We start from the raw sequence: 15,182 nt of genomic DNA, 5'->3' as shown, positions 1-15,182 counted from the left end.
GGGCCGGCTCGACCGGAGTGATACCACGGCCTCACTGAAAACCGACGTGAAACAACGCTTGCGTTGTGTTTCGTTGTGTGAGTGAGGTTGCCGGAGGCCCAATTCCCCCTTCCCAATCTTCCCAATCCCCGATTCCATAACAACCCTTAAATTCCTAACCCCCAAAAGGCCGGCAACGCACTTGTAACGCCTCTGGTGTTTAAAGTGTCCATGGGCGGCGGCGATTGCTTACCATCAGGAGATACGTCTGCTCGTTTACCGACATGTTTCATTAAAAAAACTAGTTTCTACCCGTGGTTTCGTTTGCGTTCCTGTGGGATAAAAATATATGTTATTCCAGACCATAATCTACTCCTGGTCCAAAATTCATCCTCATACCTTTAGTTGTTTTGACGTGATTGAGTAACAAACATACACACAAGCTTTGGTATCATATTAATTATTACAGTATAAGAGGCCGGGCCGCAGCGCTCTCTACTAAACCATTGGTTGATTTATTCGAGCCAGCCAATCACAGCGTCAAACGCGCTCTTGCTTCGATTTTTTTAAACGTAAGCCAAACTCATACTAAGTGTATTGGACCTTTTAAACTACCATTTCCACCCCGCTTGCCTGCGGAGACCATGACAAACTCCTCTTATGTAGAGGAGGCTCATAGTCCAGCAGTGGACTGTCAGGGACTAGGGATATATGGCACCCGCGGGAAGACTACGGAAGATTTTATTGTAACTGTAGTGAGACATACTTAATTAATTACTATGTTATCGGCTTATTCACGTAACTGTTTGACGAGGAACTCGATTAGTTTTAAGCCATTCTAGAAGCTCATATTCATGAGCACCATTCCGCGACATACGACGCGGCGATTGTCGCGCTGTAGTTCCTCGTTCCTCACAATTACGTGAGTAAGCCGATAACATAGTAATTAAACTACGGAAGATGTTAAATGCATGTGGGTAATTGGATTAGAAAATAAAATTACAGCCAAAATTTTAACTTCTTTTTATGGGTTTAAAAACATAATTATGACGTTGTTTGAACAGTAAATAAGCTAATAAAATGTATGCAGGGTGTATTTTAACCATAGATAACACGTTTTATCCATAGTATATTTTTTTATGGCCCATGTCGGAAGGGTTAAGGCAAATATTGTACCGACAATATACATATCTTTTTGCCTGTGTAAACATGGGGATTTCTTCTTTTATTTTTCTGAAATGGGTATAGGGTGGAACCATTATATTATGACATCATTTTCGAGGATGAGAGTTCATCGAAAATTATGGTGCCGTTAACTAAAAAGTTTCATACACATTAATGTTAGACGAAAAGTTTTAAATGCTCAATACTATCTATTTTTGTTTTACCCGACCTGTAAGTTTAACCTTAGACTCCTTTTCCACCAGAGATGTACTATGCCACGTTGCTGTGGATGCGTTTGGCTTCCACCAATCATATTCATTGGTACACATAGCTTGGCACTGGTGGAAACATGTTCTACGAAGCTATGTTTTTTATATGGAATGATGCATGCTATGGATGGCTTCCATACTATCGATACATCGCATACTCGAGCTGCGCATCTTCCTCGCACAGCTACAAAACTTAGTATCAGTGGAAACGTACACATAGTTTCACAGCTTAGCTATTACAACTTCGCAGCATAGCAAATCTCTATATAGACTTGACTAATAAAGTAACTTTTCAATACGGAAGTAATGTATTGAAAACCGATTTTGCAATTAAACATTTAACAATACTAAAAGTGGAATTTCTTTATAATGTCGGGTGACCATGCATTTCAAACGCTTAGGACTTTAGGCATTTTAAAATTAACATAACATTACATAACACAAAGACCTGATATTATTGTTATTAAGAATGTGGGAGAGCCATGCTTCGGCACTGCTTGGCCGGATCGACCGGAGTGATACCACGGCCTCACAGAAAACCGACGTGAAACATTGCTTGCGTTGTGTGAGTGAGGTTACCGAAGGCTCAATTAGCGCAATGGCTGGGCAATCCGCTGCCAAACAACGTATAGCGTGTTCAATTCCCGCGCGAAACAACTTTGTGTAATCCACAAATTGTTGTTTCGGGGCTGGGTGGCATGTGTATGTGAACTTGTATGTTTGTAAACGCATAGGAGAAATTGCTGGTGTGGGGCAACGTTTTAAAAAAAGAAAAAAATCTTCGAATCATTATTTATTCTTGTTGTAACAAACAAACAAACTCTACAGCTTTACATATTAGTAGGTACAGATTAAAAAGTTTTCAAAAATCCTGTGTTAAAAAATAATAAAGAATAGTCAAAATAAGAAACATGATACATCTAACTAGAAAATGGGAGAATGATCAGTTAAAGACTATCCTACTAATAACTTGAAATCAAGGTGTCGCCCCAGTCCACACCGACGGTTCGTCGCTCGTTCCGGCCGGCGGCCCTCGCGTGTGAACTGCCTTTATAGTATCTAAATAATGTATACGTAGACACTGGATGCCCTTCGTCTGTGCAATGTTATTTACTTCACGGTTTGTGGGTAAGCAGAGGTCTTAGTGATTTAGTTTAGAAGTTAGTTAAGTTTTTTTAACGTTGATAAGTCTGCGTTTGGCCACCAACCCGCTTATTGCCAGGACGGCGAAGCGAAGATGGAGTACACATACTTAGCAAGTACCTATTCACCCTAACCTTGAAAAGACCGTGGTTGTATTTTTCAGTGCAGCCAGAGACCCCTCTCCGGAACACAGGAAATTTCAAACTTAAAATCAAAAATTATAAGCGCAGGTTTCCTCACGATATTTTCCTTCGCCATTTCTAATTATAAGTTTGAAATCGCCAACACGCATTGAGCAAGCGTAGTGATTAATGTTCAAACCTATTCTGTGTGAGAATAGGCCTTTGGTCAGCAGTGGCCACTTATAGGCTGTTGGCTTTTCACCAATAATAAAAGTCCCATATAAAAACATTGAATCTATCTGTTCGTGGATGGATGGAAGGAGATTTTGTCGGAATGCCTGAAGTACTGCGAGGCGAACTTATGAATGCTGTTAATTCCTGTTTAATTATGTTTTAGTTATGTATGTAAGTTACTTTAATTGGTTGTCTACCGTTGTAACTTTTGAATTAAATAAATAATAGATCTTTAAAATACTGCTCTGCTACTGCTGACTGCCTCGTTGTTCGAATGGTCGCAAGTGGTGCTGCCGGACAAAAGGTCTCGGGTTCGATTCCCCGGTCGCGCAAAATATTACTGGGCTTTTTTCGGTTTTTCGAAATTTCTGATTGGTAGCACAGAATCTGGAAATGTGCCCGAGATATGGCAATAGCTTCACCCCCTATTAAATGGGCCTTACAACATAAATTGTGAAATGTGATTGTACATTGGCATTATGTGCCATAATGTGCACCTCTGCCTACCCCTTCGGGGATCAAAGGCGTGACGTTATAAAAAAATCTTTAAAATACAAAATAGCAGCATTGAATTCAACTTACGTCACTGCATCGATACCAAAAACCTGATACATTTCGGTAACCCGAAAATACATTCAGAAACCGGTATATATTATAATGTCGTCTGACCTGTCTTGTGACCGGCATGGAGTTATGTCATGCACATAATATGCACCGAGGTGAAGTGGTGTTTATTTAAAATGTTAAAACGTATTGAGAAAAGGTCAAATTCTAGGTAGAATGATAATTTTAGCATTGACTTACTAAATTATGTCTTTTGTAAGAAAAAATTATGCCTCTGCTGTACATTATTATTTTCTCCTGTGTCGTGGGTGCGTTAACAAACATACAAGTTCACATACAACAATTTGTGGATCACACCAAAGAGTTCAATCCCGCTACCCGTTACACGACAGCCAGTTGCCTCTGTATCAACCGCGCAGTCATAATTTACTATGCATCAGCTCGGGACAGTCCACTACTTGACTGAGGAGAGGCCTTGCCCTTCACGTCATCCGTGCAGTCATCATTTACTATGTGAACCTGCATCAGCTGGACCGATTTCGATTAAATTTTTTGTGTGTCTACAAGGGGATCTGTAGAATGGTTTAGATTCATAATTTTGTCCGCTGGACAAGGTTTCTTTTAATAAATGTTTACACTTATTAGTCAGTTGTTGATTTTGGAATGTATTACATTGGATCCGATCAGACGGCGCTACCATCGCAGTGTCAACTGTTAATGACGTTAGATATTGTCATAACATTTGAATAATAATTTTCACCAAAAAGGTCCAGAATGTTTTAGGCTTATTAAAAAAAAGATTAAAATTTTCAGCATTAAACGTGTAGACAGGACGAACGTGTGTCGGGTCCGCTAGTATCCTATAATAAGTTAATTAATTTAGTATGTCTCACGAAAGTTACAATAAAACTACTTCATTATGTTCACGCTTGACACGTAGGTTAGAAATCGCATCTCGGCGATATGGAGAGGGGTTAATTTAAAACCTCATCAGATACTTGGGGGCTGATGTCAAAATAGGCTAAAAATCCTCGCGTGATTAATGAGCAGCCCCTAGTTAAAGACTAGCTTATTCCAGTGGCTTCGCCCGCTTTCTCGTGAGATGAAAGGTATCCTATGTGTTATTCCAGATCAAAATCTGCCGCTGTTCAAAGATTTAATTCCGATCCCTACAGCCGTTTTGACGTGATTGAGTAACAAACATACATAGGTACAAACTTTCGCATTTACAAGCTTGTGTTCATCTATGATGTGATAACATTATAACTTATTTCTCTTCTTGTTCCAGGATCCGAACCCAAGGTGGAATGTTCTCCAGAGGTGATGAAGGTGACGGTACCCATCGACGGAGACAGGAAGGTCACGTACTTGGAACAACTTAAAGGTAAGACTTGGTTCCTCTCATCATGAGGTTGGAATTTCTGGAATTTTAGTCCAGAAATTTATTGCCATTTTCACCGATCCCGTAAACCATCTCTTAAGTAAGATGGACTTTACATGAACACCTAAAGCTCCCCTTTACTTGTACCCCATTTCATATGACTGTTTTATGGTATAAGTCGGTAAACGAGCAGACGGATCACCTGATGGTAAGCAATCGCCGCCGCCCATGGACACCCGAAACACCAGAGGCAAGATAAAAGGGAACATTCTTATGTCCGATTTCATTATCCTCTCCTAAATTTTAAGGAACCCCTAAGTTAAGATAGGCGATGGTTAATAACAATTATTGGCTTTGCACCAACCTATTTTATAAGTCTCTCTCTATTGTAATACCCGATTCCTACCACCGCATCTAGCTTTACTGACAGTCAGACGGACAACTCAATTTGACCTTTCAAAAGTGCCTAATATATGATAAATGCTTTCACTTTTACTCCTCAACCCTTAAATTTCTAACCCACAAAAGACTGTTGTTTCAAGTGTCCATCGACAGTAGCAATTGCTAACCATCAGGTGATCCGTCTACTCGTTTACCGGCTTATACCATAAAAAATAAAAAACAATTTCACCCATAAAAAAATGTGTACGAAAGTTCCAAACGACCTGTGTCTCTGCCGTCCCCTTTTCTCATAATTTCCCACAGTATAGTATTAAAGTAAAGTATACCGGCGCCGCGGCGAAAGTTTCCAACTCATTCGCATAATAATTAACATTAAACAAAAGACAGCTATTGCCATTGTTACTTGGCAAACACAAGAATTTTGTGAAAACTATGGTTTTTAAACAAATGCTAGCTTCGCCCAGTGGCTTTACCCGCGTTTCTGTAGTATAAAAAATAGCCTATGTGTCATTCAAGACTGTAATCTACCCTGATCCGGAGCTGCGGACTACCTAGCGGTTCGAAAAGCAGGAGTAGGAACGGGGTGTTTTTTAGTCAGTAAGAGTCTGACACTCCCTCTCGCCTCGCCCAAGGCGGGAGAAGTCATTGGAAGATTTTCCCCCCTCAAAAAAAAAAGACTATAATCTACCCCTGTTCCTAATTTCATCCCGTGCCCTTTAATTAGCTGTTTTGCCGATATTGCCCTAAGCTATTTTGACGTGATTGAGTAACAAACATACACACAAACTTTAGTAAACGTAACGAACGAAATTAGTAAACAGCCTTTATATTTTTTTTTACCTTTCTTTTTCTTTTTAATAAACGTTACCTAAGAGCCTGACATTCCCTCTCGGCTCGCCCAAAGCGGGAGAAGTCATTGGATGATATTCCTAACTTAAAAAAAAAACTAGGATTTTCTCCTGTATCATGGTTGCATTTACAAACATATAACATTACATACACATGACTCCTATACATCTCTCTCGCCTCGCCCAAGGCGGGAGAAGTCATTGGATGATTTTCCCCTCTCAATAAAAAACCCTACCTTCAAGAGTGGTTATTACGGCAGTCTTCATAACACAGCACTGGACTGTCATGGACTGTCGATAATTTCTTTCATTCTTCAAAGATAAAAGCACTTATTAAAGTTATAATTTAAATAGACTGCCTACGTTTTCACCATTTATAATGAGCGGATACGAAAGAGTATTGGAGCGAATCCATAGCTCGTGTTTAGTACTAAAAGTAAAGGCTTAGGCGTAAGAAAATATTGACAATTCAATAGAGAAGTAGAGACAGGTGATATTTCAACATAAAATAGGCTGAATAAACTGACTGCCTCGTTGGTCTCATCGAAAGTGCTAGAGCAAGGTATCTAGGGTCCGATTCCCGGGTGTAACAAAATATTTTTGACGGTATTCGATTATTAAAATTATCACTAATTACTTTTAGATTTATGTAATTGTAACTTATATCTGAAACTAGCTACTTCCGCGCGGTTTCACCCGCTCTACTTGGCTCTTATCGATAAATGTACTATTCAACACAAAAAGAATTATTCAAATCGGACCAGTAGTTCCGGAGATTAGCGCGTTCAAACAAACAAACAAACTCTTTAGCTTTATAATATTAGTATAGATTAGCCTCACGCTTGTCTCACATAGGGATAGGCAGAGTCTCTGGAACCCCCATTGCAGCGAATCTTACACACTTATTTCGCTTCATCAACAGTCATCAGTCTTTTCATGCATACTCGTCGGTTAAGAATACTTTTAATTTGGCCCTTCTTTAATATATCACCAATCTGCTCTCTATATGTCCGTCTACGGCCCCCTCTAGCTCTCTTGCAGTGTAAAATGTTCAGGTTCCCATATGGGAAGAGTAAATGTAAGTTAGGTACAGAAAGCGCTGCTGCCCGGTCTCTGTCAAATGTGTAGGTGTTGGTGTTAGGGTGTTTTTCTACCAGAGATGCTATGTAGCTATGCTACGAAGATGTAATAGCTAAGCTGTGAAACTATGTGACCGTTTCCACTAATACTAAGCTATGTAACTGTGCGGGGAAGATGCGCAGCTCAAGTATCCGATGTATTGATAGTAGGGAAAACATCCATAGCACGCATCTTTCCATTTAAAAATTATAGCTTATCTGATGCCGTTTCCACCAGTGTACCAATGAATATGATTGGTGGAAGCTAAACACATCCACAGCAACGTAGCATAGCACATCTCTGGTGGAAAAACATTCTTAGTCGGGCCTTATGACTCCCGCGGGAATTGCAAACGTAGGTAGGTAGTAGCACAGATAGGGCCCAGTAGGGCTGATGCCAGATCCGGAGCTGTGGACAACGTAAAAGGTTACCGGGGCTCCGGCTCAAAGCAGGAGAAGGAACGGGTTGGTTTTTAGTCAGTCAGAGTCTGACACTCCCTCTCGCCTCGTCCAAGGCGAGAGAAGTAATTTGATGATTTTCACCCCTTAAAAAAACGATAAAATATATTCTACTTCGCCGACATGAAGACGCCATGTTATATTAAATATTAATATAAAGATTTACAAACAAACAACAAGCAACCTGACTTTCCTATTAACATCAATATTAATAATTAATAATGAATATAAATTATTCATTAAGATCGTCCCAGTGGACTGTCACATCATTATAATAATATGATATTGTAATGCAGTGTTCCGAGGCGAGCGATTGTATTAATTAGTAGAGTCTCCTGACATCACGACTGCTACGGTATATGTATTATTGATTAAGAGAAAATTATAATTATTATCTTATAGTTTAGCTGTTGGTAGGGACTGTTGAGAATAAAAAGTTAGGAACCATGTCTAATCTATAATTACTAAGATACTAATATATGTATACCTAAAGCTGAAGAGTTGTGTGTTTGAACACACTATTCTTTGGAAATCCGGAATATTAGTTCAAATTGAATTTCATTTATTTATTTACCTTACTTGTTGATTACATTTTTAAATATTTAATTAGAAAATAAAAAAAGCATTAAAAATGAAGCAGTAGCCCACCAGTAAAGGGTAAATCCAAGCTACCGATGGTCAGGGCTCAAGAGAGAGGAATTTCCGGACAATGCGACACGCCGTGTCCAGAAGTACTGCCTTCTGCATCCTGCTCTTGATCCAACCGTCTAACGTTAGCCTACTGAGGTGTTGGTCGAGGCTTTTGGCTATGAGCCGATTGGCAGATACGACTATCGGCACAATGATTGCTGTTTAATCATTATTATTTTCATTAGGTAGTCAATTAATATCGATGTAGGCTATAAAATCATGGCGCTACGATCAAAAAGAGCAAATTTTATTGGTATTCAAGTAATTGCTAGGAATTGTTGAAAGTCATGCTTCGGCACGAAAGAACCGGGCCTCACAGAAAACCGACGTGAAACAACGCTTGCATTATGTTTCACCTTGTAACTGAGGTTACCGGAGGCCCAGTTCTTCGTTTCATCCCCAACAGGCTAATAACGCTGTCATTTCTCTAGTGTTGTTATATGTATATGTAATCAAAAATCGACCTCTATCCGTACCCAACTAAACATCTACACACACTAATAAACATCTCCGGCTGTTGTTCCGGGTCTGGATGTCACTTGAAACATTAACGAACAGATGAACAACAGGTGGTAAGCGATCAGCACCACGCCTTCACAGAAAAACAACGCTTGCGTCGGGTTTCATCATATGAGTGAAGATACTAGACGCCCAATTCACCTCTTCTCCGATCTCCTCAATCCCGAATTTTCCAATCTTTTTTTTTTTTTTTTCGATAAAAACTAATGCTTGACTACAATCCCACCTGATGGTAAGTAGTGATGTAATCGTTGATGGTGAGGCGCACTAGTTTCTTAAGAGCCTATTCACTCTTCAAATCCAAGACAAGTTACTTGTCTCGTGTGTATTATTATTATGTCTCTTGTGTTATTTCTGGACGGCGCCAATCGCTTACCATCAGAATCAGGCGATCCGTCCAGTCATTTACTGCCCTAAGTCTAAAAAGAACCCAATGTCTTTTCGAAAAAAAAAAAAACAGAATTTGTTAATTTTCATTTATTTAACTTACAGAGTACAAACCCTGTCTCCCGGAGATGGACGGCAACACCGCCATGTTCGTGCTGGACCTGCAGGACCATCACAAGTGTGGAGTCACCAGGATCCTGCAGACTGGCACGGTGAGTTCTGATAAATTGTTTATATAAAACTATTGTCGGATCCAATGTAAAACATTCCAAAATCAACAACTACTAATAAATTAAAAAAATTTTAATTAAAAAAAAACAGTGTCCAGCGGACAAAATGGTGAATCTAAACCATTCTCAGATCCCCTTGAACACACACAAAAAATTTTATCAAAATCGGTCCAGTCGTTTAAGAGAAGTTCAGTGACATACACACTTACAGAAGAATTATATATATAAAGATGTTGTGGTGTAATATCCTAAAGTCTAGGTCTAGGACTTTCTCCTGTGTCGCGGGTGCGTTTACAAACATACAATTTCACATAGGTACACATGACACCCAGACCCGAAACAACTATTTGTTGATCACATACAAGAGTTGCTTATGAGGTGCTTGCCTAGAACCCTCTCTAGGTTTAATGCGCCTAGCCATCACACTACCTCAGATGGGGCCCAGTAGGGCTGATGCCTGATCCGGAGCTGCGATTACCTAGAGGGTTTACCGGGGCTCTGGTTCGAGAAGCAGGAGTAGGGTTGTTCTCAGTCAGTAGTAAGTGAGACCACTCTCCTCATCCAAGGCGAGAGAAGTGATTGGATGATTTGCCTCCTTAAAAAAGTTGGATACATCCGCCTCTGGTTTCCCCACAATGTTTATCTTTTTCAACAATGATACCTATTTTTTGACGGGCGGAACTGTTCCAGGGTAACCGCTCCTTCTACCGCAACATAGTGATAGAGGACGCTGCAGGCAACATTGAGATGCTGACGGCTCGCTGCTCCGTCGCCGGCAAACTGCGCTACATCTCCAAGAGGGACGTCCCTCCCTTCCCTCTGGACTTCATAGCCTGAGTAGGTATACACTCCAATGACTTCTCCCGCCTTGGGCGACGAGAGGGAGTGTCAGACTCTTACTGACTAAAAACCACCCCGTTTCTTCTCCTGCTTTTCGAGTCGGAGCCCCGGTATTTCCGCTAGGTAGTCCGCAGCTCCGGATGAAGTGTTTTCATCAGCCCTATGGGCCCCACGTGGTGGTCTGATGGCTCTTTGAGGCGCGCGCGGAACGTGCGCCGCACGCAATCGGGTCTGGTTCTGTTCGGGCGATGAAGCTACCCTTGCTCGCCGTCCGCATCATACCTACCTTCTAAACAATGATACCTTTTACGAACTGTTGCAGGGTAACCGATCCTTCTACCGCAACATAGTGATAGAGGACGCTGCCGGTAACATTGAGATGCTGACGGCTCGCTGCTCCGTCGCCGGCAAACTGCGCTACATCTCTAAGAGGGACGTCCCTCTTCAGGGGGACTTCCATGAGCCTGAGTAAGTATACACTAGTCTTTTATACGCAGTTTATTATATCAATGTCAATCACGCCTTTTGATACCCAAAGGGGTAGGCAGAAGTAGACTTTTCACAATTTATGTAAGTCCCATGTAATATGAAGTAAGCCTATTGCGATATACCGGGCTCATTTCCAGATTCTGTTCTGCTGAGAATTTTTCGAAAAATCGAAAAAAGACCCGCGGCATAACTTCGCCCGACCCGGGAATCGAACCCGAGTAGTTGCTACCCACGCTACATTTTCAGGTCCGTCCGTGAATGGTTTACTTAATGGACTAATATTGCTTGTTCCAGCGTCCTGAACATCACCAGGTACGAAGAAGGCAAGGCTCCCGAACCTGTCCTAGGTGCTATTGTCAAGCAGAATGGACAACAGTAAGTAATGTGACATTTTCATTAAATATTCTTATATTAGCTTGCAAAATAAGGTCGATTAGTATATTACCAAACGTGAAACATACTAAATTAATTAAACAATACCGATTTACTCACGTGAATATTGAGAAAAGCTCTATTAGTTTCAAGTCACAGTAGGACTCTTACTTCTTGGTCCGCGCATTGTGCTCATGAATGTTCTTCTTAATTTTCCCAGATATTTACGTGAATAAACCGTTATTTTTAAATAACAAGCTAGATTATCCTCAATCTTTACTTGTCAGTTAAGAGATGATCGATTTTGGGCAACAGCCCTTTTTACCCGACTCGACAAGATTAAATAAGTATTTACTAACACCAAATAAACCAACCAATCAGAGCGCCGAACGCGCTCTCGTTTCGATTACTTTAAACGTAAAACAAACTAGTACTAAGGGTAATTAAGAATCCAGGTTCCCAGTTCCTCTCATTCTTTTGACGCATTGATATTCCTTCAAAACATCTGTACCCTTAGTACGAGTTAGCTTGAAGTTAAACGAAACAAGAGCGCATTTGGCACTCTGATTAACCGGCACGAATAAAACAACCGATTACTACAAAACCGTGATTTTTAGTTAAGTCATTGTTAAAATTTCCAGGGTCTCCGGCGAAATATCAGTGAAGCCCGGCACTCCTTTGACGATGGAGATCTTCCTGAATGAGAAGTCGGCTCCCATCTACGGCCTACTGGTCAATTACATGCATGTCACCGACACGGGGAAACAGCAGGAAACTATCATATTGAATGGGTAAGTACGCTTTTTCTTTTTTTTAAGGGGGGTAATTCTCTCGCCTTTAGCGAGGCAAGTCATTAGATGTTTATAGTATCAAAAAATGGTGGATTTTTTACGTAAATGGTTGAATTTACTCGTCTTACTGGTAGATAAGAGTGATTTTTTAAAGGTGGGAAAATCATCTAATGACTTCTCTCGCTTTAGACGAGGCGAGAGGGAGTGTCAGACTCTTACTGACTAAAAACCACCCCGTTCCTACTCCTGCTTTTCGAGCTGGAGCCCCGGTAAACCCGCTAGGTAGTACGCAGCTCTGGATCAAGCATCAGACCTACTGATGCTTGATCCTACACCTACATCCTACCTACTACCCCATCTGTGGTGGTCTGGTGGCTCTTTGAGGCGTGCGCGGAACGCGACGCGCCGCATTCACGGGTTTGCAAGTCACCATTACGCGCCGTACGCAAACCCGCACTTACGGTGGCTGGAGATCGTCGTATTTGTTACTTCTACGATTTCAAATATTCACATTTCAATCCTATAAGTATGTAATAAATAATAAACCTTCAAGAAAAGAGCGTACTCCTTTTTAAAAGGACGGCAACGCACCTGTGAGGGAGTGTGGGATTTTTACCTCACTAAAACCTCCCCGGTGGACATCCTCAGTACCTATAAGGAGCACCAAGACCTCTTAGTAGACCTGCTCCGGAAAGTCACATTGGTACTTGCCAGGCTCTTACTCAGGGAGCTTTAACCCTCAGGACACCGCGATTCTTCTTTACACATAAGATGTAATATTTTCCATCTTGTGTGTAAAGTAACCATGAATTGTATTGTGAATCTGATTGGAAAAGAGTACTTAACCTATGGAGTTTCTTGCTCGTTCTACTCCATAGGAATCTACACTTTGGAACGAGCAAATAGCTTCACTAGAGGACTGACCGACAGACTGACGTTATTAATATTATTATATTTGCTTTGACGTTCAAAAGTGCCTTCCTGGTCTAATTGAAATAAATAAATTTGACTTTGACTTTCTACGTATTTCCAATTCCAGATGCGCAGTAGACACCTACCTGTTTGATAACTTCGTGACGTCCGATGGAGACACCCTGACGGCCAAGTTCAAGGCGTTCAAGTTCCCTGACACTTCGTACGTTCAGTTCAAGGGAACAGTCACCGTGTGCCTCGACAAATGCCAGGGGGTGAGTGTTGGAGCTGAGGCTTGGAAATTGATGGGTGGCCTTATAAGATTAACTGCCATACTCAAAGTCATTTAATGGTTACTTAAGCCAGTTTTGGCAATTGATTTCGGAACAAAATCGTTACTAAGGAATAGTTTAAGTAATCATTCAATGTCTTTGAGTACAGCAGTAAAACTTCTCTTAAATTTTAAGATAACACTTAAGTAACACTTATGAGTGCATTTATGGGAGTGCTTTGAGGAATTGTGTCTAATACCTGCCGCGTCTTTTCGCCATCGACCTACACGACAGCATTTCCATCCCCATCATATAGATGGTTGGCAGGCCACAACTGTGCGCTTCTCTCGCACAGCAAAACTGTGGAATGAGCTGTCGTCGGCGGTATTTCCGAACCGATACGATCTTCAAACCTTCAAGAAAACAGAGTATTCCTTTTTAAGCCGGCATGGCATCTATGACTCCTCTGGATTTGCTGAAAAAAGACCATTGACCATTTATGTTATAAGCTCTGTGTAATAGAGGCAGAGGGTAAGCCGATTGCCATATAGGTACTGATCACATTTCCAGACTCGTGCCACTAATGAAAAAAGCCCAGTAATACCTTGAACCCCTTGCCCAGTAGTCGCACTTGCGACCACTCAACTAGTCAGTCAGAAACTAATTTTATCTTACAATTTTTTTTTTATTTATTTATTTATTTACTTCAGGCATCTAAGGCCCATAGAAAAATACTATACATAGATATTACATACAATTGAATTATATACTAATACATATTTTTTTTAAAAAAAAATATATATTTGCAGGTGCAATGCAGCAACGGTCAGATAGCATACGGCAGGAAGCGTCGTTCCATCAGCTCTGGAAACGACGCCAACAAGGTGTATGAAGTCTCACTGACCACGTTCATCAAGGTCGGATATGAAGAGGGGGAGACTGCCACTGCAGGTTAGAAGAATACATTACTTAAATTTTGTTACTAATTTTTAATTTACTGACTTGAGCTTGCTTGATAACCGACTTCAAAAAAGGAGAAGATTTGTGTTAAAACAATAATCTATACTATAATATTATAAAGCTGAAGAGTTTGTTTGTTTGTTTGAACGCGCTAATCTCCGGAACTCCTGGTCCGATTAGAATCGGAATCGAGGAAGGTTATACGCTATAAAACATCACGCTATGACCAATATAATAACCGCGCGAACCAATAACCGCGCGGAAGTAGCTAGTAAAAAATATAAGTAACTAGCTACTTCCGCGCGGTTTCACCCGCTCTGCTTGGCTCCTATTGGTCATAGCGTGATGTTTTATAGCCTATAGCCTTCCTCGATAAATACACTATTCAACACACAAAGAATTATTCAAATCGGACCAGTAGTTCTGGAGATTAGCGCGTTCAAACAAACAAACAAACAAACTCTTCAGCTTTATAATATTAATAGTATAGATACGAATTTTTAATTTACTGACTTGAGCTTGTTAACCGACTTCAAAAAAGGAGAAGTATTGTGTTAAAAACATTGATTAATTATATATAAGCTTTCGGTAAATAGTAAGATTTTATTGCCATACATTAATGAATTGACTGCACGGTTGGTGCGGTGGCTGGGCAACCGGCTGCCACGCAACGTGTAGCGGATTCGATTCCCGCACGTAGCAACTCTTTGTGTGATCCATAAATTGTTGTTTCGGGTCTGGATGTGATGTGTATGTAAACGCACCCATTGTATTAATTTAAAAAAGCATTGTATTAAAAAAGTGAAACTATCACAGCATTGTGTATGGAGCTATACAACCTACATAGCTCCGTCCCTCTTGCACTGCTCAGTGATCGACCATTCTGACACAATTGTAATAGCAGACTAAGGCCCCTGTACTATCTGTATACCAAAATTTCATCAAAATCCGTTCAGTAATTTCAGCATGATTGACGGACAAACATCCAAACAAATAAACTTTCACATTTATAATAGTAGCGTGATTAGACCTTTCAA

The 15,182-nt window shown here is 40.6% G+C and overlaps 1 protein-coding gene across 2 annotated transcripts in view; it reads left to right on the top strand.

The window, feature by feature from the left end:
• The window catches only part of LOC118280000 (uncharacterized), a 61,058-nt gene that overhangs the window by 42,180 nt on the left and 3,696 nt on the right, over positions 1–15,182 (top strand). Inside the window, exons 3-10 of one of the 2 annotated variants that reach the window (XM_050702532.1) lie at positions 4,764–4,859; positions 9,385–9,491; positions 10,200–10,337; positions 10,807–10,817; positions 11,133–11,213; positions 11,852–12,001; positions 13,041–13,188; positions 13,995–14,136. In XM_050702532.1, the coding sequence (XP_050558489.1) occupies positions 4,764–4,859; positions 9,385–9,491; positions 10,200–10,337; positions 10,807–10,817; positions 11,133–11,213; positions 11,852–12,001; positions 13,041–13,188; positions 13,995–14,136 (873 nt within the window). Of the gene's footprint in view, positions 1–4,763; positions 4,860–9,384; positions 9,492–10,199; positions 10,338–10,671; positions 10,818–11,132; positions 11,214–11,851; positions 12,002–13,040; positions 13,189–13,994; positions 14,137–15,182 lie in introns of both variants that reach the window. The other variant, XM_050702533.1, reaches the window with a different exon arrangement.

Source organism: Spodoptera frugiperda, chromosome 22 (genome assembly GCF_023101765.2).
Source record: "Spodoptera frugiperda isolate SF20-4 chromosome 22, AGI-APGP_CSIRO_Sfru_2.0, whole genome shotgun sequence".
NCBI lineage: Eukaryota > Metazoa > Arthropoda > Insecta > Lepidoptera > Noctuidae > Spodoptera > Spodoptera frugiperda.
This window is presented reverse-complemented; position numbering and strand designations above follow the sequence as displayed.